This window comes from Aquarana catesbeiana, linkage group LG12 (genome assembly GCF_042186555.1).
Source record: "Aquarana catesbeiana isolate 2022-GZ linkage group LG12, ASM4218655v1, whole genome shotgun sequence".
Lineage (NCBI taxonomy): Eukaryota > Metazoa > Chordata > Amphibia > Anura > Ranidae > Aquarana > Aquarana catesbeiana.
The window spans coordinates 206,151,617-206,175,259 of record NC_133335.1 but is presented as its reverse complement, the minus strand read 5'-3'; the positions used below and the strand labels follow the sequence as shown (position 1 = coordinate 206,175,259).

Here is a 23,643-nt window from a genome sequence, read left to right as displayed (position 1 = left end):
AACATCCCACTAATAAGGGTAAGAAAATGCAAAAGCAACATTTGTTTAGTTTCAGGATAAAATTAATTGGGTATGGAACAATAAAAAGCTAAGTATTTTTTCTGGATTAAAGAGATACTGCCATGAGAAATGAATGGAGGCTGCAATTACTGACCTCTACTCTTAGCATGCTAGTCACCAACCCAGAACAATCTAGAGAAAATTTGTATCTGACGTTATAGGCACACACGGGACACAGATAATATATAAAAATATATAATATATGTATAAAAAAATCACCTTTATTACAAACATAATACATAAAAATCACTACGACCAATGTAGGTCACTAAAAACCCAGAAGTATAGAGAAAAGTAGTTCTGACATTTTTCTGACACTCATTTACCTAATTTTCTTTCTAGCACTGTGACCGAAACATATCAAAATCAACCAAAATGTAAAATGTAGTGCCACACCACTGCTGAAAGGCCCAGATACACCTTTATTCCAATAAGGGTTAGAAGGATAATCAAAAGCGTTGTCAACGCATTTCAGTGGTCCAAAAACACTCCCTTCATTAGGGCTTTAGAAAGAAAGCAATGTTTATAGGCTAGAAGTTAACTGGACCTTTAAAGATATTTTCTCCATTGTTATTATCTGCTGGTTTGGCAACATCAAACCAGCTTGGCAGCTGATGACAACAACTGTGCAAATAATCACACTGGAAGAAATTCCTTTGTATCTTTTGACCCTGAAATGCATTGACTACCCTTCTGTTTGTCCTTCTGACCCTTATTGGAATAAAGATATATCTGGACCTTTTAGCAGTAGATTGGCACTTCAATACATTTTGGTTGATTTGATATGTTTCAGTCACTATTGTCATTAGCTGTGGTGGGGCAATTTAATATACATTTTTGTTACAGTACACTACAAACCATGGAAACTCTGAAGATCCTCCAGCATATAGAAGGTGCCTACCCTATGACCAGATCACCTACACTGACATCATTATATGAACTTAGGATAGCACTGCCAATCAGATAACTTTGCATATCCAGCACTATCTTTCTCTTTTCCTTTTACATATCAAAGTCAGACACAGCCAGAAATCTATTATCTTCAGAAGGAGGCCTGCTATGATAGCTCCCTATACTTAGCTCATGATGGATTCACTTTAAAAAGAGGTTTCAAATACAACTGTGTAACTGTATGTCTTGTTTTCAGATACCTGGAGTCCCCCCTTTGACAACAACTGTTATTGGTGGAATCATTCCAAAGGTCAGAGCTCAATTAATTTCAATTTGTGTTACATTTATATCATTTCCAAATTCTACTCTAAAAAAAGATATAACCAGGATTACACATTCTAGTTCTGTTGTGGAATAACAGATGTGGATAAATCCTGAGGGATATTTGATCACTAAGAAGGAATAATGAAGATTTCTCCAGTTTAACAAGCATTGGCTTTTATGGTACAATATTTCTAATACAGTTTTATATGGACTTTACATGATTTTCAACCTACCCTATACGCTCCTTAACCACTTGAGCTCCGGAAGGTTCATGACCAGTCCATTTTTTGTGATACAGCACTGCGTTACTTTAACTGACAATTGCACGGTTGTGCGATGCTGTACACAAATAAAACGTAGGTCCTTTTTTCCCACAAATAGAGATTTCTTTTGGTGGTATTTGATCACCTCTGCAGTTTTTATTCTTTGCGCTATAAACAAAAAAAAGATCAACAATTTTGAAAAAAAAACATTTCTTACTTTCTGCTATAAAACACATCCAATAAAAAAAAATCGAGCTTCTTCATCAATTTAGGCCAATATGTATTCTGCTTCATATTTTTGGTAAAAAATTCCAATAAGTGTATATTGATTGGTTAATGCAAAAGTTATAGCGTCTACAAACTATGGGATAGCTTTCCGGGTTTTTTATTTATTTATTACTAGTAATGGTGGCAATCAGCCACTTATAGCAGGACTGCAACATTGCGGCACACAAATTGGACACTAATGCCCCGTACACACGGTCGGACATTGATCGGACATTCCGACAACAAAATCCTAGGATTTTTTCCGACGGATGTTGGCTCAAACTTGTCTTGCATACACACGGTCACACAAAGTTGTCGGAAAATCCGATCATTCTGAACGCGGTGACGTAAAACACGTACGTCGGGACTATAAACGGGGCAGTAGCCAATAGCTTTCATCTCTTTATTTATTCTGAGCATGCGTGGCACTTTGTGCGTCGGATTTGTGTACACACGATCGGAAATTCCGACAACGGATTTTGTTGTCGGAAAATTTTATAGCCTGCTCTCAAACTTCGTGTGTCGGAAAATCCGATGGAAAATGTGTGATGGAGCCTACACACGGTCGGAATTTCCGATAACAAGGTCCTATCACACATTTTCCGTCGGAAAATCCGACCGTGTGTACGGGGCATAAGGGACACTTTTTTTGGGACCAGTGACACCAATACAATTATCAGTGCTAAAAATATGCACTGTCACTGTACTAATGACATTGGCAGGGAAGGGGTTAACATTACGGGTGATCATAGGGTGTCCCTAGGGAGTGATTACTAACTGTGGGGGATGTGCTTTTACTGTGAGAAGGCAGAAACACAGAATCTCTACCTCCCCTTCTCCCAGAATGGTGATCTGCCTTGTTTATATTGGCAGACTGCTGTTCTGTCTCTCTCAGGAATGATCGGCAGGTCCCAGCAGACATCTGGTCCCCCAGACCTGCTGATTGGCTCTGTTGTGTCCAATCCCAGCCGGAGCGGGTCTCCGGTGGCGCGCGTGCACGCCCCAGACCCAGACGTGCAGAATCACATACAGGTACGTGTTTCTGAACATGGAAGCTGTCTTGCCACTGTATATATACAGTATACTGTCGGCAAGCGGTTGTCTTTGTGGCTGTACATGGCCCCTCGGGGAGAGTCCATCTCACCTGTTACTGTGACCATTGTCACTAGGACAGGAAAAGAGAATTCCCCCACAGCAGGGACACATCAACAAAAACCTGAGAGAGTTTCTCGCTTTTCTCCATTATATGCAGAACAAATAAAAAAAAAATTTTATTCACTATAAAGTTGTCCCCAATTTGAGAGATTGAGAGGATGGTTACATTATATCGAGCCCATGCTGACTTATGCATTTACTTTGAATTCAGGTTGCTGCAATGTATAACGAAGAAAGACCCCTGGTGATGAAGATTTCAGTTCCCAAGGCTCCAATGGTGAAACTGGAGAATAAGAGAGGCATTGTGAAAATGTTTGTGAAAACAGAAGTTCTTGTCTCTAATGTAGACGGCTCCTTGAAGCCCCTCTGTGAAATTGGTGTGGTGAGTAATATAACTGCTTCTACGAATGAGGTAAAAAACAACAAAACACGTGTCAACAAACTGCAGAAGGACATACACTAAAGTCTATCTAACAAAGCAAAATGTCTGCGTGTGAATGCTGTGATTTTATGCAACCATTACTGTACATCAGTATTTAGTAGAGATATATTCTTCAACCAGTAGATGGCAGTGTTTATACATTTTACCTGCTCTATAGTAAACTCTATGGGTGCAGCTGTGCATGCCAGCCAATCAACTTCTAACTTCATATAATAAAATAATAACAGTGCTTGCAAAAGTGCATGGATCATTCCATTGAACAAACTTTCAAAAAATAACAGTGAAAAAAAACATCAATCAAATAATCATGTTGTTATATTGCAAAGTGTCCCAAATATAAGTGCTTAAGTGTTCCAATCCTTATAAAGGGCAGTAGTGCTCCAAACTTCCATTCAGTGAGGTTGCACACACCCCTTCTGTGTTCCCATTTACCGGATGATAGGGACCCCTAGCTTTTCAGTCTAGGGGTCATAGGAATGGCGACTCACAGATGGTCCAATGAAGATCTCCCCCAATGTAATAATCATATGTTGGTAAATGCACCAAAAATAAAAAGAAGGAACTAATAGTGAAGCACAGTAGGTTGGTGTTTATTGCGCAAATACAGGTTGGTACTTACGGGACAGAGAAATAAAATAGGCATATAACAATGCAAGGATAAAATCCAAGAAACGCTGCATCCAGCGTGCATTCCACCAAAATCGGAAGTGACGTCGTTTGGACTCGGCACTGGAAATTACATCAACGTGTTTCGCCCTCCCACAAGGCGTCATCAAAGACCTCACTTCCGGTTACTGGGATCAAGTTTATATACAAGAGAGGAGTCCCCTCCCACTTACTTAGCCAATCAAAGCGATCATGGTGGCCATTTTATTGGTTTGAATAAACACCCACTAATAAACAGCAAAGGTGGCCATTTTCCCGTGGATTAGAAATTACAATCAATCCAAAGGACGATCCAAAGGACATTAATCTGCAGACATACATCGTCCATAATTATATTAACAATAATTTATAAAAATTGCTAAAATACCCTCCTATTATTAATGTGAAATAAAGAGAAGAAAAATAATAAAAAGAAAACCTCTGGGAACCCCTTGTATAGCAGAGATCAGACTGGAGGAGGGAGAAATGGCAACCTGTGCCAATCAGTTGTGCGGCAATGCTCATGGGCTAACAAGAGACATGCAGATAGTAGGAGAGAGCAATGTGACAGACAGAAGAGCTCATCAGTCTGCTTCTTTTCCATTTACTGTTCAGTCACAGGCTGAAAAAGAGACAAGACCTTAAAAGTGTTTGTAAACTGCAGCAGAGAAAAAAATGGAAAAAAACTGACCAGACTAGGCAGGAGAGCACAGCATGGTCAGTTCTCTGGCTGTGTTTGGAACTAAGCCTGCTCTTCTCCAATGATCAGGCGTGTGCTGAAATGCCCCCCTGCACAGCCATTCATTGGGAAGATCAGTGTACTGCTCTTTCTCTTCTCCTTATGCAGCTTCTTATGCAGCTGAGAACAGAGGGAATGTGATCACTTATAAAAAAAACTGCAAAAAGTGTATTTATAATGTTTTTTTATATCTATACACAAAGTTTTGCCTTCTTTTTTCTATCTTAAGCTGAATGGGTCGTTTAACAAAGTGAGGGGTTACATACACTCACCGGACACTTTATTAGGTCCACCTTGCTAGTACCAGGTTGGACCCCCTTTTGCCTTCAGAACTCTCCTAATTCTTTGTGGCAAGAGATGGGTGAACAGTTCGAGCCAAGCAAAAGTTGGGCCCGAACTTTGCCAGTTTGCCCGTTCGGCGAACATCCGAATTTGCGGGTAGCTCGGCGGGATGTTGCCCATGCTATCCAGCCACATCATGTAGAGGAGATGGTGGACTGGCTTACTAAACCATCCTCATCCTCCTCTATGATCCAAGCTGGCACTAGTGCACAGTCCACCGCAGCTGCCAGAGCAGCTTGTTCTGCCTCCTTGTCCACAGCTACTCCTGCCATACCCCCAGCATCAGGCATGGAGGAGTCAGCTGAATTATTTGAACACAGCATCAGCCTCTTGCTTCTTGAAGATGCACCGACATTACTCGATTCTGATGTTGGGTCTGAGGTAGAGGAAGGGACTAACATGAGCCTACAGGGAGAACACTGATAAACAGTCATGTTGCTCCAGCCGAAGCGTGTTGCCAAGTTGGCTCTAGTGATGATGAGGATGGAGGGGATGCTGATGATGAGGTCACAGACGCGATTTGGGTGCCGGATAGAGCAGAGCAGGAAAGTGAGGGAGAGGAACATCTCCAGACGCAGGCATCCTGGAAGAGTAGCCACCCTATTCCATCAGACTGTAGAGCTGTTATCTCCCAGCCCACTTCCAACAGCAGAGCTGCATGGGGCTTTTTTAGCACACATGTAGCCAATCACACTATTGTAATTTGCAATCTCTGCTGCAAGCATGTCAAGCGTGGCAAAAACACAGCCATTTGGGTACCGCAAGGTTGACAAAACATTTAACCACCCACCACTCAGCTTTTTGGCAAGAGCACCTGAAAGCCACACACAAGGGACACAATTCTTTTCCTCCCCACTCTTCACCTCTCATGTCTAACCCTGCTATATCTCATGACCTCTCAGCTGCCTCCACTGACAGGGATAATGGTATAGCAAAGTGTGTGACAGGTCCTTGCAACATGTCTGCCATCAGAACACCACCAGATATAGAGTATAGCAGGCAAATTTCTCTGCCCCAGCTGCTGCAGCGCAAAAAAAAAAAAATTCACTCCTTGCCACCTATATGCCACCCATATGCCCAACGTCTAGATTCCAGCTTGTCCAAATTGCTGGCTTTACAACTCCTGTCTTTCCATCTGGTAGATTCTGCCCCCTTCTGTGAAATTTCAGAATGTGTCATACCACAATGGCAGGTTCCCAGACGCTATTTCTTTTCATGTAAGGCCATTCCAGCACTTCACCATCATGTGGAAGGCAATGTTTTGGCATTTTTGGGCAAGGCAGTCAGCAGCAAGGTCCACCTTACTGCTGACTCGTGGTCCAGCAAGCATCGTCAGGGATGATATATTTTGTTCACAGCATACTGGGTAACTCTGCTTGCAACTAGGAAGGATGCAGGACATAGTTAAGTGATGGAGCTTGTTTTGCCACCACATCTCAATACAGCTGATGTTAATGATGCAAGATTTGTCAGGTCCACCTCCTCCTCTTCCTCCTCCATGCCCTCTTCTGCTGGGTTGTCCTATGTACCACCAGTACCCCCTAAGCATTCAAGGGGCCATTCAATGAGTCAGGCTAAAAGATGCCATGCATTGCTTCAGCTCGTCTGTCTAGGGGACAAGGCCATACCAGAGCAAAGATTCTTTCAGCTCTGCAGGGGCAGGCCCAGAAGTGGTTCACGCCACGGAAGCTTGGGCCAGGAATGGTGGTGTGCAATAATGGAACCTTCTGTCCACCCTTCGGCAGGGAAAGTTGACACATGTGCCATGCCTGGCACATGTCCTTAATTTTGTGGTGCAGCATTTCTTAAACAGGCACCCAGGTTTGCATGATCTTCTAAAGCAGGCCAGAAGAGTCTGTTGTGTCATTTCAGGAGGTCATACAAAGCCAGTGTTCGGTTGGCTGAAATTCAGCGGGAATTCCACCTGCCCATAAACTGCCTGATTTGTGACATGCCCTTCAAGTGGAACTCAACTTTGGCAATGCTGTAGTGGCTGCACATGCAGCAAAGAGCCGTCAAAGTGTACCTGTGTGAGTATGGCACAAGGACAAGCTCAGGGCACCTCAGCTTTTTTCCCCATGCCAATGGCAGCGGATAAAGGATGCATGAACTGTACTGTCACCATTTGGGGAGGCGACAAGGATGGTGAGCCATGACAATGCATGCATCAGTGACACAATCCCTCTTGTGTTCCTGCTGGAACATACACTGCATGGCATTATGGACAGGGCGCTCAGGGTAGAGCAGCGGGAGGAAGAGCAGGACTTCCTTTCCTCTCAAGGCCCGCTTTATGCTGACACCATTCTTGTGATGCCACAGAACACACAAGAGGAGAGGGAGGAAGAGGAGGAGGATTATGACAGTTTTGAAGGCATTGAAGCGGTGGAAGACATATGTCATACCTTAAGAGATGGTTTTCAGTCCCCAGAAACCTTGGGAGTAGTACGTCGCTGGGAGGTGGCAGTTCCAGATACTGTAATCCTCAGTGACCCCAAAGACTCTGCTTCTCATACCTCCACAAACTTGCATAGGCTCCTCTATTCTTCAAAGCCTGCAAAAGGACCTGAGAATTCGTGACATCAAGGATAAGAATCATTATTGGATGGCAACCCTCCTTGACCACCGTTACAAGGAAAAAGTCTTGGATCTCATCCTGTCCTCGCAGAGGGAGCAGAGGATAAAATATCTTGAGAACACCCTAAAGAGGAGTTTATGTAATGTCTTTACAGACTCTGGTAAGTTACAGTATTATGTAAAAGCTAGTTTTGAGACCTCTGTTGGTCAAAGGAGGAGCAGTGGAAAAGAAGGCTGCCTCAGTGATTCCTTTTTTAGTCCTCGGCGCCCAGGGCTGTCAGCTTCACCATCCCATCGGCAGCATCTGCATCAAATGGTGGATGTTTATCTAGAGGTAAAAACAGACATGAAGAGCTTTCCAGTAGACAATCCACGGGGTTTCTGGGTCATGAGAATATGGCTAGAACTCGTCTAGTATGCAATTGAGCTGTTGGGCTGCCCTGCATCCAGCATGCTTTCCGAACGAGCATTTAGTGCTGCCGGAGGATTTGTGACAGATAAAAGAGCACGTCTGTCCACAGATTCCATTGGAGGAGCGTCAAATTTCAGCTAGGCCAATTGTTGCTTTCATCAAGAGTACCTCTAGAAGGTTACATGGTGAAGACACAAGCAACATCCACAGACCAATTTTTCCACAACTGTTTTACAGGGACATCAAATTTAATTTTTTTACAACAAGGCCAATTCTTGCTTTTATCAAGAGTACCTCTATAGGGTTACGGTGTGAAGGCACCAACAACACCCAAAGCCCAATTTTTCCACACATGTTACTTCTATCCAAAGTCTGGGAAAGAGACACAAAACTATCTAAAAAAAAAAGTGAATTCTTGGCCTGAATAAACTATAATTTGGCTTCTCTGCATAAGGCTTGCTCACTGTGGTGCAAAACTTTGCTATTTCCATCCAAGGAAAAAGAGACACCAGAATATATACAAAAAATCTCTAACTTGTTCCAAGTTCACTAAAATGTGACATCATCATATACACTGGCTCCTCGAGCCAAAATAAAGAAAGCTTGCAGGGAAAATCAATTTAAGTGTCATTTTTCTTTCTTATAAATGTCAGTTTTGCTGCAGCAGGTTTTATACACGGTACAGATGTGACACTTTACAGGCAGACTAAGGGGACCCCCCAGGCACTATATTTAAAGGAGTTTTTCTTTTTTTATTGTTCCACATTTAGGCATCATTCAAATCACTGCTCCTTTAAAAATGACCTTTTTTAAAGTTATTATTGCATTAATACATGTACCCCAGTACCTGGGCCCCCAAGACCTTCTTTTGGCCAAACACTTGCATACATGTCTTCAAAATGGGGACTTCTGATTTTCCCTGTTTGAGCCCCATAGACTTCAATGGGGTTCATCGTTCGGGTGCGAACTTTCGCGATATTCAAGAGTTCTGGCGTGAACCAAACCAAGGGGTGTTCGGTCCATCTCTATTTGTGGCATAGATTCAACAAGGTGTTGGAAACATTTGCCAGAGATTCATATTGACATGATAACATCACACAGTTGTTGCAGATTTGTCGGCTGCACATCCATTATGTAAATCTCCCATTCCACCACATCCCAAAGGTGCTCTATTGGATTAAGATCTGTTGACTGTGGAGACCATTGGAGTACATCATTATCATGTCATGTCATCACATTGACTGTGGAGAACATTGTCATGTTCAAGAAACCAGAATGAGATAATTTGAGCTTTGTGACATGATGCATTATCCTGCTGGAAGGAGCCATCAGAAGATGGGTACACTGTAGTCATAAAGTGATGGACTTGGTCAGCAACAATACTCAGGTAGACCATGGCATTTAAATGATGCTCAGTTGGTACTAAGGGGCCCAAAGTGTGCAAAGAAAATATCTCCCACGCCATTACAGCACTACCACCAGCCTGAACCGTTGATACAAGGCAGGATGGATCCATGCTTTCATGTTGTCTACCATCTGAATGTAGCAGCTGAAATCGAGACTCATCAGACCAGGCCATGTTTTTCCAATCTTCTATTGTCCAGTTTTGGTGAGCCTGTGTGAATTGTAGCCTCAGTTACAGCTTCAAGGTTCGATGTTATTCTGTATACCTTGGTTGTAACGAGCGGTAATTTGAGTTACTGTTGCCTTTCTATCATCTCAAACCAGTCTGCCCATTGTCCTTTGACCTCTGACATCAACAAGGCATTTTCGTCCGCACAACTGCCGCTCACTGGAAATTTTCTCTTTTTCGGACCATTCTCTGTAAACCCTAGAGATGGTTGTGTGTGAAAACCTCAGTAGATCAGCAGTTCTTTAAATACTTGGACCATCACCAACATCCACGCCATGTTCAAAGTCACTTAAATCCCCTTTCTTCCCCATTCTGATGCTTGGTTTAAATTTCAGCAAGTTGTCTTCACAATGTCTAGATGCCTAAAGGCATTGAGTTGCTGCCATGTGATTGGCTGATTAGCAATTTGTGTTAACAAGCAATTGAACATGTGTACCTAATAAAGTGGCCAGTGAATGTATACTTTAATTCGATTTCTGATGGCTATCCTGCTGCATTTATTATAATAGTGCTTTGTATCTGTAGTTGAATCTCAGATCTCAAAGACGAACTTCAGTCCCCTTGATCATGGCTCTGCCTCCACCTGCACTGGGGCCTATGTGCAATCGTCTGGCACATACACAGATCAGATGTGCCAAAGAGTTCCATCTGGCCTTCGGGACCTGGAAGAGCCCTTCGTATATCTGCGCACGAGCTGAGCTGCGCAATTAAAGCGGAAGTTCACCCTATTTTACAACATTTGCTCAATCAGATTACAGCATGGTCACTTAATTCACTTAAAAATTGAACTTTTTTTTTTTTTTATTCTACTGTACCTGTGTTTTCCTGATGTTCCTCTCTGTTACCTGTCTGTGTATTCTGCAGATATGGGCGGGTATTTTGCAGGTATTCCGTCATTTCCTTTCAGCCGCACTGGCTCCTGGGAGCTTGTGTCATTGTTTCCAGGAGTCATTGCGGAGGCCTGCCGCGAGTTTTCGTGGGATTTCGAAATCTTTACCTTTCCTTTCCTCTGCCGCTCTCCCCTCGTAATGGCTTTTGCTTCCTCTGCCTTTGATGTGTACACTGGTTTTTGCCATCACAAGGGGGCGGAAACCTCCTGCGACGCCGCCCGTTGTGATGGCAACCATGAACTTTACGGCGCTCCACGTAGTTACTATTGAGCATGCACGGGAACGAGCAAGGAATGCTGGTAGTTCAGCATCGATGGAAGAAGGAAGCAAATGCTTGTGGGCTTCAAATGCCCACAAGCAAGATGAAAAGAGCCGTCCTGATTTTATCTAAGTTCATCTTTACAATGAAACCGGACATCGGGCAAGCTAATTCTCCAAAACAGTGAGTTTGCAAGTGTCAATGTGTGATTGTGTTACTGTTTGCAAAAACAAAAAACAAACAGACAGTGGACCTCCGCTTTAAAGAGATCCATATTTCCATATTGCTTTGAATTTTTGGACAGTTTTGTGCAATTACAGCAACTGCAGAGAGGTGATTTTAATTAACATTAAATTACAGAATGGCTTGCGTAGCTATCTGATATGCTGTATTTTTTTTTTTTTTAATGAAATCCATTTTCCTTTAATATCATGATATTCTTTTACTACAGGATTCACAGTTAGAGGCCAAATTTTCTGTTGGAGGAGATAAACTAAAGATATCCATGTCTGTAGACAGGTAAAACATTAAAATGTTTAAATAAATGTTGTATGGAGAATTAATCTGTAACTTGTAGAAAAAAATGTAGTATGATGATCTTATTTTTACTGTTTAGAATATGATTGATAACTCCAACCTCTCCTGCAGTGAAATTGCTTATTCTGATTTCACTATACACTGTGAGATTCTCACCGTATGCAATAATCTCTTTAAAAAATGATCAACTTGTGGATGTGTATTAAAGAGCACATTGTACAAATGTTCATAATACTTAAAAAGTATTTTTAAAAAATGTATTAGCTATAGGCATCAGATACAGCCAGTGTTTCAGGGGAAAGGCCTCCTTCTTCTTCAGGGCTTATGCAATGGATGTTGATGGAATAAAGTTGAAAGGAACCTCTAAATTAAAGATAGATAGAGACTAGCATATCTGGCCCAGCCAGATAGACTCCTGTCTCTATCAATCCTTAATTTAGGTCCTCTAGTGCATTTCATTGTGATTTTATTAACTTCCATTGCTCAAGCCCTAAAGAAGGGGAAGACCTTTACCCTGAAATGTGTTGCCTGTATCTCATGCTTTGAAACGATAAACATTTCAAAAAGACTTATGCCCCGTACACACGGTCGGACTTTGTTCGGACATTCCGACAACAAAATCCTAGGATTTTTTCCGACGGATGTTGGCTCAAACTTGTCTTGCATACACACGGTCACACAAAGTTGTCGGAAAATCCGATCGTTCTAAACGCGGTGACGTAAAACACGTACGTCGGGACTATAAACGGGGCAGTGGCCAATAGCTTTCATCTCTTTATTTATTCTGAGCATGCGTGGCACTTTGTCCGTCGGATTTGTGTACACACGATCGGAATTTCCGACAACGGATTTTGTTGTCGGAAAATTTTATCTCCTGCTCTCCAACTTTGTGTGTCGGAAAATCCGATGGAAAATGTCCGATGGAGCCCACACACGGTCGGAATTTCCGACAACACGCTCCGATCGGACATTTTCCATCGGAAAATCCGACCGTGTGTACGGGGCATTAAAGTGGTCTGAACATTTGTACTAGGTAGACATGCGCAGTACGAAACATTTTGCTTAGTTTCATTTTGGATCGATTCATTATGTTGCTAGTTTTGTTTCATTTAGTTTATTTCTTTTTAACTGCATTAGAATTTTCCCCATGAATTCAAAGTATTCAAATTGAATTTGAATTGAAAATATAGAATCGATCCGAATTCATCGTGAAGAATAGCTGGTTTTATTCTGTTAAAAATTTAAATTTCTCGTTCAGTATTTTTATTGAAGTTTATCAGAAAGAACAGAAATGTGATCAATATCTGCCATACAATAGTATATATGAAGTAGACTCTTTCCAGAGCTTAATATAAAGTAAGGAGTATTGTCCATCCCTCGGACACCCCATCTGGGAACAAACTGTGTCATGAGGGGTAGATAACACCGCCGATTCCTAGTATCTAGTTCTATTCTAAATCAAATTTCCAAAGATGGCTATATTCATTCTATTCTATTCTATTCTATTTTTCTATTGTATCCTTTTCTTTTATTCTATTCTGTTCTATTCCTTTATTTCAATTATATTATTTTATTTTCTATTCTATTCTATTCTATTCTATTTGTTTTATTCTATTCTATTTGAATTTTGAAATTCGAGTTTCAGAAAACAGCTATATTCTTTCTATTTTACTCTGTTCTATGTAAAATTTGAATTTTGACACTCGAATTTCGCAAGATGACTATATTCTTTCTTTTTTATTCTATTCTATTTGAATTTCGAAAATTTGAATGTCAGAGAAGAATTAATTAGAAGGAGCTGATAACACCTAAAACTGTAAGGTGATCAGGAACAGTCTGGAGTTATGTTAGGGGAGAATGAATTGAAAGGTGCTGGTAACACTTAAAACTTCCAGGTAATCGGGAACAGTCTGGAGTTATGTCAGGTGAGAATGAATTAGAAGGAGCTGGCAACACCTGAAACCCTCAGGTGATCAGGAACAGTCTTGAGTTATGTCAGGGGAGAATGAATTAGAAAGTGCTGGTAACAAAAAAAATATTTAGCATAACATACACTTTAACAAAATAGAAATGGACAACCAACCTTTTTTTTCATTTTCCTCAGCACTCACCTTTCATTAATCTCATCATCAGTTGGGCGTTTTGAGGTATGTGTGACAATTCACCATAAAAGTATAACAGTATTATAACAGCATTACTAAAGCATAGTACTATTTGCTAGTACATAGCAAAACAAAAAAATGAAATACTGTGTGTGTGTATTATATTATTATTTTTTGGGGTACAGTACCAGAGGAATAACTAAATAACTAAATAATGAAGTATATCCATGTCCTGCTCTGGTTGCTGGTTACTATACAAATCCTCCCTTCAGTGAGACCGGGTACCTCCCTAGCTGAATGGGTTAAAGGAGAAGTCCAGCCTGAGCTTTTTAGGCTGGGCTTCTCCTCTGGGTCACATGAGTGTAATCCATTTTGCACTCCTGTGACCCGTTTTTAGCAGAGAGCGGTCTGAAGTCTGCTCTCTGCTGACGTCACACAGATCAGTCCAGGCACTGTGTCATCCCAACTTCCAAGTCTGGATCTGCCAGCTGCCTTGATTGATGGCAGTCTCAGCGAGCCACTGAGATGGCCGCTCTCCGTCCCTCCACAGCTCAGCGCTCCAATGGGAATGGAGAAGCAGAGAGAAGAGACGCTGACTGACAGTCAGCAGCTCTCCTTTCGGGGATCCGTGAAAACCGAGCAATCGGCGGTGTTCGGTTGCTCGGTTCTCATTGCCGAGATGGCGGGGACAGATGCAGCATCAGTCTGATGCTGCATCCACCTAGGTAAGTATGAATCTTTAATAAAAAATAAAAAAACATACTTCTCTTTTAACTGCTTTGGCTCTAACAGTGAAAGATCGGGCCATTTGCTCACCCCTTTTACCCTACTTTGCGTTGTGAATTGAGGCAGAGAATCCTGCCTTTCATCCACCACATATCCATTCTCCTCCATGACCATATTTGGTCAATTACATCACCCAGGGTCACTGATTTGTTTACAAACACCAGCTGGCCAGGGATCTGTCATTATGCAGTGGTAGAGTGGTTGTCAATATCATTTGGTGTCTGGTTTTTGTTGTGGTGTGGAGACATCATCATGTGGCAGAGAAACACAATTGGGTAAAGGGTTGACATGGTTTACAAGATACAACATTGATTGTCCTCCCAAAAAATTGCCTCCAACTCTGCTTATGATTAGGAATGAGCAAAACATGCCTGGGTTCAGTTCAAGGCAGGTTCAGTAAACATTACAGTCCAAGTGCTTAACCTGAACCCTATTGAAGTCAATGAGCACCAAAAGCCACTACCCTGTGAAACATGTACCCAGGCAAGAAACATTTTTTTTTTTAATTTTGTTTGGCCAGTAGCAGCTATTTAAAGTATGCTAAAAGGGCAACATGAAAAATGCAAAATGTATTGAAATAACATGCTGTGTGAATCCCCCGAACCTGAATGTGAAGTGGCGCATCTGTACAATGTATACAACCTACTACAGCGAAACTGCCATTTCCGAAGAAGAACATTCCTGATTCATTCCAGGCCACATGCCCTTAACAGTTCCCTGAACTGTTATCTGGAATGTAAATAAAGGGGCCAGTCAATATCATCACCCAATTACGGCCATGCAGCCAAATTTGGACAATGACGTCAGTCGCTATCCCTGCCTGTTTGTTTATATGGCTAGGGATTCCTGGCCAACAAATGAATAGCAACAGATGAGGTCACTGGTTGCTAAGGACATGGCGGGTGCTTTCTTAACATCCATTGACAGGGAATAAAGGAACCTGTCATATTGCAGCAGTAGGAAAAACACTACTATACGACACTAAGGGTTGATTTACTAAAGGCAAAAAGACTGTGCACTTTGTAAAGTGCAGTTGTACTCTGCAAGAGCAGTTGCTCCAGAGCTTAGTAAATGAGCAGAAGCTCTGCTGTCTTCCATCATCCAATCATGTGCAAACAAAAATGCTGTTTTTTTTTCCTTGCATGTGATTGGGTATGCTTTGCAAAGTGAAGCTTTACCTCATATGCTAAGCTCTGAAACAACTGCACTTGCAGAGTGCAACTCTACTTTGCAAAGTGCACAGTCTATTTGCCCATTAGTAAATCAACCCCAAAAAGTTTGGCATTTGGATGAACACCCAAACAAGCAAAAATTGGTTCAAACTTATGTTCAGACTGAACCAAGATCTCATCTCTACTTATGATCTGTTTTCAGAGTGCTGACAGCTGGTCTATTTACATTGTTTTCTTTTACAGGTCTCTGCACTAGAGGGATTAGTTGGGAACATTTTCACCCTAGCTTTTCTGCCTTCAATTAATAGTAAGCATTGCACATTTGTAACAATTTAAACTTGTGATTTTTCTTTTCTTTTAATCACATTGCAATCAGACAGTAGCAGAGTCAGGCTAGGTCAGGCTGATGGCTAGGTCAGATGTAGACAGAGTCGAGGTTCCAAACAAGTAATGGAGCTATAGCTACAATTGTAGAGGTAGTAGTCTGCCGATGAGGCAAACTGAGTACAAAAACTGCAATACAAAGGAAGTAATTCAAGGAATGAACAGTAAGACAGAAGTCAGAGACAGGCCTAAATTCAAGGTACGAGAAAATAGATGAACCTGTTATTCAGGCACTGATTGGAGGTTCTGAATTCTCTATGTATGTTGATAAAGAGGGTCAGATGTTGCTGACTAACTGTAAAAACAAACAGGAGGGCGCAAACACCAAGTGCATTACCAAAAACTTTTATTGAAACCAAATGCCAAAAACATTCTCACAAGTATAATATATTGAAGGCAAATACCGCCACTGTATTCAGAATCAGCAGTACGGCAGAGCCACCTGGCCCCAACCATCTCTCGAAATGGCAGGCTTATGCATTTTGGGGGATGCACCCCCTTCTAAGCTAAACCAAACCAGCCAATGGCTGATTGCTACAAGCAATAAACTGCATTTTCTTCTTGTGCCTGTTAGCCCCCTTTCACACGAGGCGGACTCAGTTTCTACGGAGCCCGCCTTGGTCCGCCGGCTCAGCGGGAGATCAGTCCGTTGATCTCCGCTGAGGCGGCGGATGACAGGTCCCTCTCTGCTCACTGAGCGTGGAGGGGCTTGTCAGGCGCCGCTGCCGCCTATGGAGGGATCGGACGAAAATGGACAGCATGTCCGTTTTCATCAGATCTCACCCGATCCGATCCGCCAGCGACGGACCTGGACGTAGAGCCATCCGTCTGCTTTTAGCGGATCGGACAGGGTCGGATGTCAGCGGACATGTCTCCGCTGACATCCGACGCTCCATAGGCTAACATGGATCGCCCGTTCAGGTCCGCCGTCAAATCTGACAGGCGGACCTGAACGGTCCGATCGTGTGAAAGGGGCCTTATCCTCACTTTAAAATGAAAAGAGCACCTGCCTGCATCTCTCCAATAACCAGCTGTGACAGCAGGCACGGGATCTTCTCCCTTCACCCACTGTCACAACTTAACCACTTCAGCCCCAGAAGGCTTTACCACCTTAATGACCAGGCCATTTTTTGCGTACGGCACTGTGTTACTTTAACTGGCAATTGCAATTCTGTACCTAAACAAAATTGATGTCCTTTTTTCCCACAAATAGAGCTTTCTTTTGGTGGTATTTGAGAACCTCTGCGGTTTTTATTTTTTGCACGATAAACAAAAAAAAGAGCAACAATTTTGAAAAAAAAACCAATATTTTTTACTTTCTGCTATAAAACATATCCAATAAAAATCCAATATCTATTCTGCCACATATGGCATTTTTATTTTTACCAGTAGTGGCAGCGATTTTTATCAGGACTGCGACATTGCGGCTGACAAATCAGACACTAAGTGACACTTTTTGGGGACCAGTGACACCAATACAGTGATCAGTGCTAAAAAAAAATGCACTGTTACTGTATAAATGACACTGGCAGGGAAGGGGTTAACATCTGGAGCGATCAAAGGGTTAGGTGTGCTCCTAGGGAATGCTTTCTAACTGTGGGGGGGATGCACTGACTGGAGGAAGAGAGACATCTGTGTTCCTGATTAGCAGGAATCACAGATCTCTCTCTTCCTCTGTGACAGACCGCTGTTCTGCCTCTCCTACGAACAATCGTGGGTGGCGTGCAGGCATCGCGGCCGCCGGACCCGCTGATTGGCTCCCACTGTGTCCAATCACAGCAGAAGCGGGTCTCCGGCGGCACACGCGCCCCAGACCCAGGAAGTAGAAACAATGTACAGGTACATTGTTTTGCGCAGCTGGGCCACAGTATTTGTACGGTGGGCGGTCCGGAAGCAGTTGATGAAAGCGCAGCCATGTGGCACTACAACTACCATCTGCCACCACAGCAGACGGCTTGTAGTTCTCTTGTAGTTCATTGACTTTCCTACTCTCCAGTAACTGTCTGCTGGTATGGGCAGACAGGTACACTGAGATTCTGCAGGAGCCTGACACTGCACTCGCGATCTGCTGATTAATGCACCCTTTTACCTGCAAAAATATGTGCATTAATTATTTTTTATAAGGTGAACAAGGCCTTTAAAGTATATCTATAGCCAAAAGTTTTTTTTTATAGTTTTGAATAGAATAGAGAAGGATTTTTGTGTCTGTGTGCCATTAAGCAAATTTATCTCAACTTCTTAATTCTTAATTCTGAGACACAACAGGGAGCTACCTTTTAATTAATCTCCAGTATAGGTTGTCATCCTACTCATGTGTTTCTGTTTTTCAATTCTAGCTATTGTGGGGAATGGTATTCCTCTTCCAAAGCTTATGAATATAGACTTTAATGATGCAGAAATTGACATTTTTGATGTAAGTATACCCTTTAATCATGACCTTTTTTATTTCATTTCTTTCATGCAGTTTTTTACTATAGGGGTCACAGGTCAGGTACAGTGTCAGTGTGACATTGGGCATTGGTGTAATTTAGGAGACTTTTCAAGGCCATGTCTAATTTATGACGTGTAATGGGGGCATTGGATCAGGTCTCTACTGAGACTGATTGAAAATATATATCAATAGAATAAAAAGAAATACTCCCTCTTTGAGTTGGGTAGTACATTGGCTTAGTGATTAGCACCTCTGCCTTGCAGCACTGGGGCCCTTGGCTCGAATCCTGGTCAGGACGCTATCATCATGGAGTTTTCATGCTCTAACATAGTTTGCTTGGGGTTCCTCTGGTTTTCTGACACACTTCTAAAACATGCTGGGCTGGTAGATTAATTAGCCCCTGTCTAATTGGTCCTAGTATGTATACATGTGATATAGGGGCCTTAAATTGTAAGCTCACTAAAGACAGGGATCTGAATGTACAGTATGCAAATGAATCCCTTGGTCCCAGCAATTACACCATATGCTCTGGCTGACACATGTATTTAATGGGTGACCTTCAAAACACTCAAATGAGCAACAGGAAAGTCATTTGAAATTATTGCAATTGCAAGTCTGTGAAAGTGTTACCTTCATACTAATTTGTGTAGTTGTGAAACCCTACCTGACCTAATGTTATGTTAATAATTGATGCACAATATATTTTTTTTATCAAACTGAATGTTAGTAAAAAAAAGATCAAGCAGTTCACTTTGAGCACCTAATCGTGTACTAGAGAAAATCATTTTTTATGCACGATTGGGTATTCAGAGTAAACATGGCACGTCTCATTGACTATCCTTTACTTTGCAAAGTGCGCATTTGAATAACTATGTAAACAGCTTCTACTCTTTCGAAAAAGAAACCTCCTGAAAATTAAGGGGATTATAGGATGGAAAAGGTTCTGAGACTAAACAGGTTCAAACTGTTACAACATTTGTCTTGTGTATATTTATTTTTAATAAAAATTGCAAAATTTATTTTTGCAAATTGCAAAATAAAATCTTTGAAAAGTTGCTTTTTATATAGTATGGGTGGAATGGGGTCAGTTTATTTCAACTACTGGTTTGAAATATGTTTGCTGTTATGTATCTTGTCAAAACTATTAAAATGCATTTTTTAAATTCTTAGGAACTTATTGTATTAAACTCCTAATATGGAAGGTAAGATTGCACAATTTTACAGCTCTTAATATAATATACTGTAGGAGCATATTAAATACGCAAAGGATTTTTTTTTTAGCTTTTCCAATATTCACTGCCCTATTGAAAGCTCAATTTCAGGTTGGACCAAAAATAAATAAATGGAGGTCAGCGGCCAGTGAGCAGCTCTGACACACCGCAGCGCTGGAGTGGAGGTGGTTATAGTTCTGCTTTAAAGTTCAGGCGATGTAACATAATTCAATGACCATCCTGTTTCAACAGCACTCTAGAATAACCAGCAAGGAAAAGAGGGGTTGCATTAAGGACACTGGTCACCCAGACAACAGATAGTTGGTAATATTGAAAAACATTCTCACATGCCCAGCAATTTATTAGAGTTCTGTAGGGGTCCCCTGCATTGCTGCAGCACACTGGATCTGGTGCCACCATCTTCTTCTGTGATGTCATCAGGAGCCTAACTGTCTTTTCCATGCAGTAGAATACCCAATGGTCTCCTGGGATGCATAATGAAGTTATCCCAGGAGCTTGTATGTACTGCATACAGCATTCTCACCTAGACAATAATACAAAAAGTACAGGGATATGTTCCCTGAGAAAGGCTGAAAAAAATATACAAATAAAGAATTTCCAAATTGTAAGAGAGGAGGAGAAGAGGACTGGAATGATAGAAACTGGGTGGGGAATGTAAAGTTTCACTTAAAGATGACCAGTTTCCTCAACGAATACGAGCTTTAAAAAGTTAGTAGGTAGCATTTCCTGATGAATTGAAAGTGAAAAAATTGTTGGTTGCACATAGAAGCAGAACTTCACCCTAAACTCTAACAATATTGGAGGTTCATTTTTTTGCCAAAACTAGGTACCTGCTCCGACTTCCACTTAAATCGCCTAGGTGATTGTCCCCCCTTCCCTCCCTGCGCACAACCTCTTGGAACAAGTCACAGGTCCCAGGAGGCTGCAGGACCACAAAGCGCAGTGCGACTCATGCATGCACAGTGGGCAGCTGGCTGTGAAGCTGTAAGGAGTCACAGCTGACTTCCCACACTAGACATGCCGGCATCGGGGACATGAAGACCGGCGAAGAACCGGCTTGGGAGAGTGCAGCATTGTCTGGACAACACTTCAAAGCACAAGACCAGACATTTTTTTGAAGTCCAATATAAATAAAGTGAATCCTAGCATGGCAGAAAAAGTATGCTAGCTTATGATACTGTAGTTATAAGTAGTTATCTTCAGTCAAATTATTTGTCCTTTTGGAGCCCTCTCCAAGTATTAAACCCTGTTCTTGGCACTTTTTAATTGTCAGAACTTCTCCTGTCTATAGAGTTTTAGCCTTTTGATGAATGGCAGAGCTTAGTGCCATAAGGGGAAGTTGCTTAAAATCGACTTGACCACAAATTGAAGTACTGCCCCATCTTTGAATTTGAACAAGGACACGAGGTAACAGGAGTTAATTTGAAGATCAAAGGACAAGTTCCTTTTAGTAAAAACGAAAAGCCTAGCCCCTTAACCTAAACTTTTGTAAATTCCCCATCCAGCTGCTGCGTAGTTACCTCAGATGTTTGCTTTCTCCAAGCTGAAATCTACAGTACTATGCCCATTCAAGTCCACAGCGGTTCAATGAGCAGGCACAAGAAGTGCCTAAGAAGATTTAGACCCAGAGACTTACAGCTGTGATGTTGAGGTATAAGTAAGCAGCTGGGTGATGGGTATCTAGATTTGTTTAGATTAGGAGGGCTGAGGGTGAACCAATAATTCTTTTTTACTAAAAGTATACTTGTTCTTTTAAACCAGATATGTTCAGACACTTCAGCAGTATTGTCATCTTGAAGTGGACCTCCACTGCTTATTTACCTTAACCCCCCATAGCATACCAATGCACTACATAAAAACTGTGGTTAAAAAAAAAGATATATACAATACTTACCATACACGTGGCTTCCATGGTGCAGGAGGGGATCTCAGTATCCTTCCAACAAGACCCCGGGAAATGCTGAGCAAGTCAAATCACATGAAATGATGCTCCAGTGGAGTGCCAGAGCATCTTTTTGCAAGATTTTGACTTCTCAGTGTTCTCCAGGATCTTGTTGGAAGGGTGGTGATGCCACTCTTGCCTAGGAATGATAGGTGGAAGTAGGGGAAAGGATTAATGTAGTAACTATTCATTTTTAAGCTGCAAGCTGCAGCAGTTTGAACTGAAGTAGGGGCCCTATGTTAAAAAGTACTTTTTAGGCCATGCCAGGTTCACGTTAAAGTGTAACGCTAGGCAGATGTTTATAGCTTAGCTTAAAGCTCCAACTTTACTATCCCTTTTTTAACAGTTTGTTTGGATCAAGCTAACCCAAACGATTTCCTTTACTAATAAATGCACTGCTGTCAGCGCTGTATTAAAGTGGTAGTAAATCACCACAAACAGTGCAAGCTTAGGAGATATTTATTGTACCTACAGGTAAGCCTTATTATAGGCTTATCTGTAGGTACAAGTTAAAAGTGGACTTTACTTCCACTTTAACTGTATATAGCATAAGCTACATACAGTATACAGTGCCGTCTTCCAGCAATGGTACAGGGACTCCTTGTCCCAATTAAACAAAATCAAGTCTGGCTGAGTGATTCAACCATTCACAGGAAGCCTTGTATTTTATCAATGAATACAAGACTTCCTACGAATGGCTAAGGTGGAGAGATGGTAGATGATGCCACAAACCCCACTGCCATTTATGGGAAGCCTTGTATTCATTGATAAAAATACAAGGCTATCTGTGAATGGCTGAGCAGTGCTCAGCCTGACTTGATTTTGTTCTGGGAATGTGACTGAAAATCCCTGTACCTCTGTCGAAACATAGGGCTGTATACCGTATGTAGTTGATTCTACAAACAGTTTATATAGCGCTGAAAGGGGGTACATGTATTAGTAAACAAAGTTGTTTTTTTGGGTCAGCTTGGCCCAAATGAACTATTTAAAGCTGGAGTTTGACATTAAGACACAAAGTAATGTAGCTCCATAATCAATAACACAACATTAAATGTATTTTTCTAATGCAAACAGTGTCCCTGACTTTGACCTGGTATCAGACTTTTACAGTCCCTGTACAGCAGGGCTGGTGAGGGAGTGGAAGAAGCACAGGGGGACAATTATTTTACATACAGAGAAGAAAACAGGGAGACAGAGAGAAAGACAGAGATGATTTAATTACTTTGCTGCTTCTCCGTTCACTGTCCAGTTACAGACTGGAGTGGGTCCAAAACAACCTGGGCTCAGAGCAGGTTTCTCAAACAATGTTGACCATCAGACTGAGGACATTTAGTGGTAGAAAAAGTGTATTGCGGGGGAAAATCTGGTTTGAAAATGATTATTGCAGTCAAAGCTGGTTTATTTGATCTTTTAATGGGCTATGCATTTGTTTTTCTTTTGACTGGAATTCTGCTTTAAGATTGCATAAAATGTATTCTTAATAACAATCAGTGTACAGAGGTGTTTCTAATTCTTCCCACTCCTAGGCAAACGTGTTACCTTACACCCATTACAGACCAAAAATGGATTGCAAATGTATTGCAAATCAACTGAATTAATATCTATGGACAGCATCATCCAGGGAGAATGGGCTCAATTGAGAAAAACTGCAATATCAAGTGACACTAATGCAAGATTGTGAAAACCTGTTTAAAGAAAGAAATCAATGACTGTCTCAGACTCTTTCCAATAAAGAATTTCACAGTCTTTAAGTCGTTTTTGCATTTTCCTATTTCCTATTATTAAGCTTGACTTTGGAGAGTATCCAGAACTACACATGTATTCAATCTTAAATTCTAATGCCCCATACACACGGTCGGACTTTGTTCGGACATTCCGACAACAAAATCCTAGGATTTTTTCCAACGGATGTTGGCTCAAACTTGTCTTGCATACACACGGTCCCACAAAGTTGTCGGGAAATCCGATCGTTCTAAACGCGGTGACGTAAAACACGTACGTCGGGACTATAAATGGGGTAGTGGCCAATAGCTTTCATCTCTTTATTTATTCTGAGCATGCGTGGCACTTTGTCCGTCGAATTTGTGTACACACGATCCGAATTTCCGACAACAGATTTTGTTGTCGGAAAATTTTATATCCTGCTCTCAAACTTTGTGTG

General features: G+C 41.6%; 1 protein-coding gene across 1 annotated transcript in view; it reads left to right on the top strand.

The window, feature by feature from the left end:
- Positions 1-23,165, top strand: part of LOC141114268 (BPI fold-containing family B member 4-like) — an 80,021-nt gene extending 56,856 nt beyond the window's left edge. The window contains exons 10-17 of the mRNA XM_073607853.1: positions 1,208-1,261; positions 3,172-3,342; positions 11,348-11,415; positions 13,538-13,580; positions 15,737-15,800; positions 18,214-18,290; positions 19,479-19,510; positions 23,009-23,165. Coding sequence (XP_073463954.1) covers positions 1,208-1,261; positions 3,172-3,342; positions 11,348-11,415; positions 13,538-13,580; positions 15,737-15,800; positions 18,214-18,290; positions 19,479-19,502 — 501 coding nt within the window. The 3' untranslated portion in view covers positions 19,503-19,510; positions 23,009-23,165. The remainder of the gene's footprint in view (positions 1-1,207; positions 1,262-3,171; positions 3,343-11,347; positions 11,416-13,537; positions 13,581-15,736; positions 15,801-18,213; positions 18,291-19,478; positions 19,511-23,008) is intronic.
- Positions 23,166-23,643: the final 478 nt, after the last annotated feature.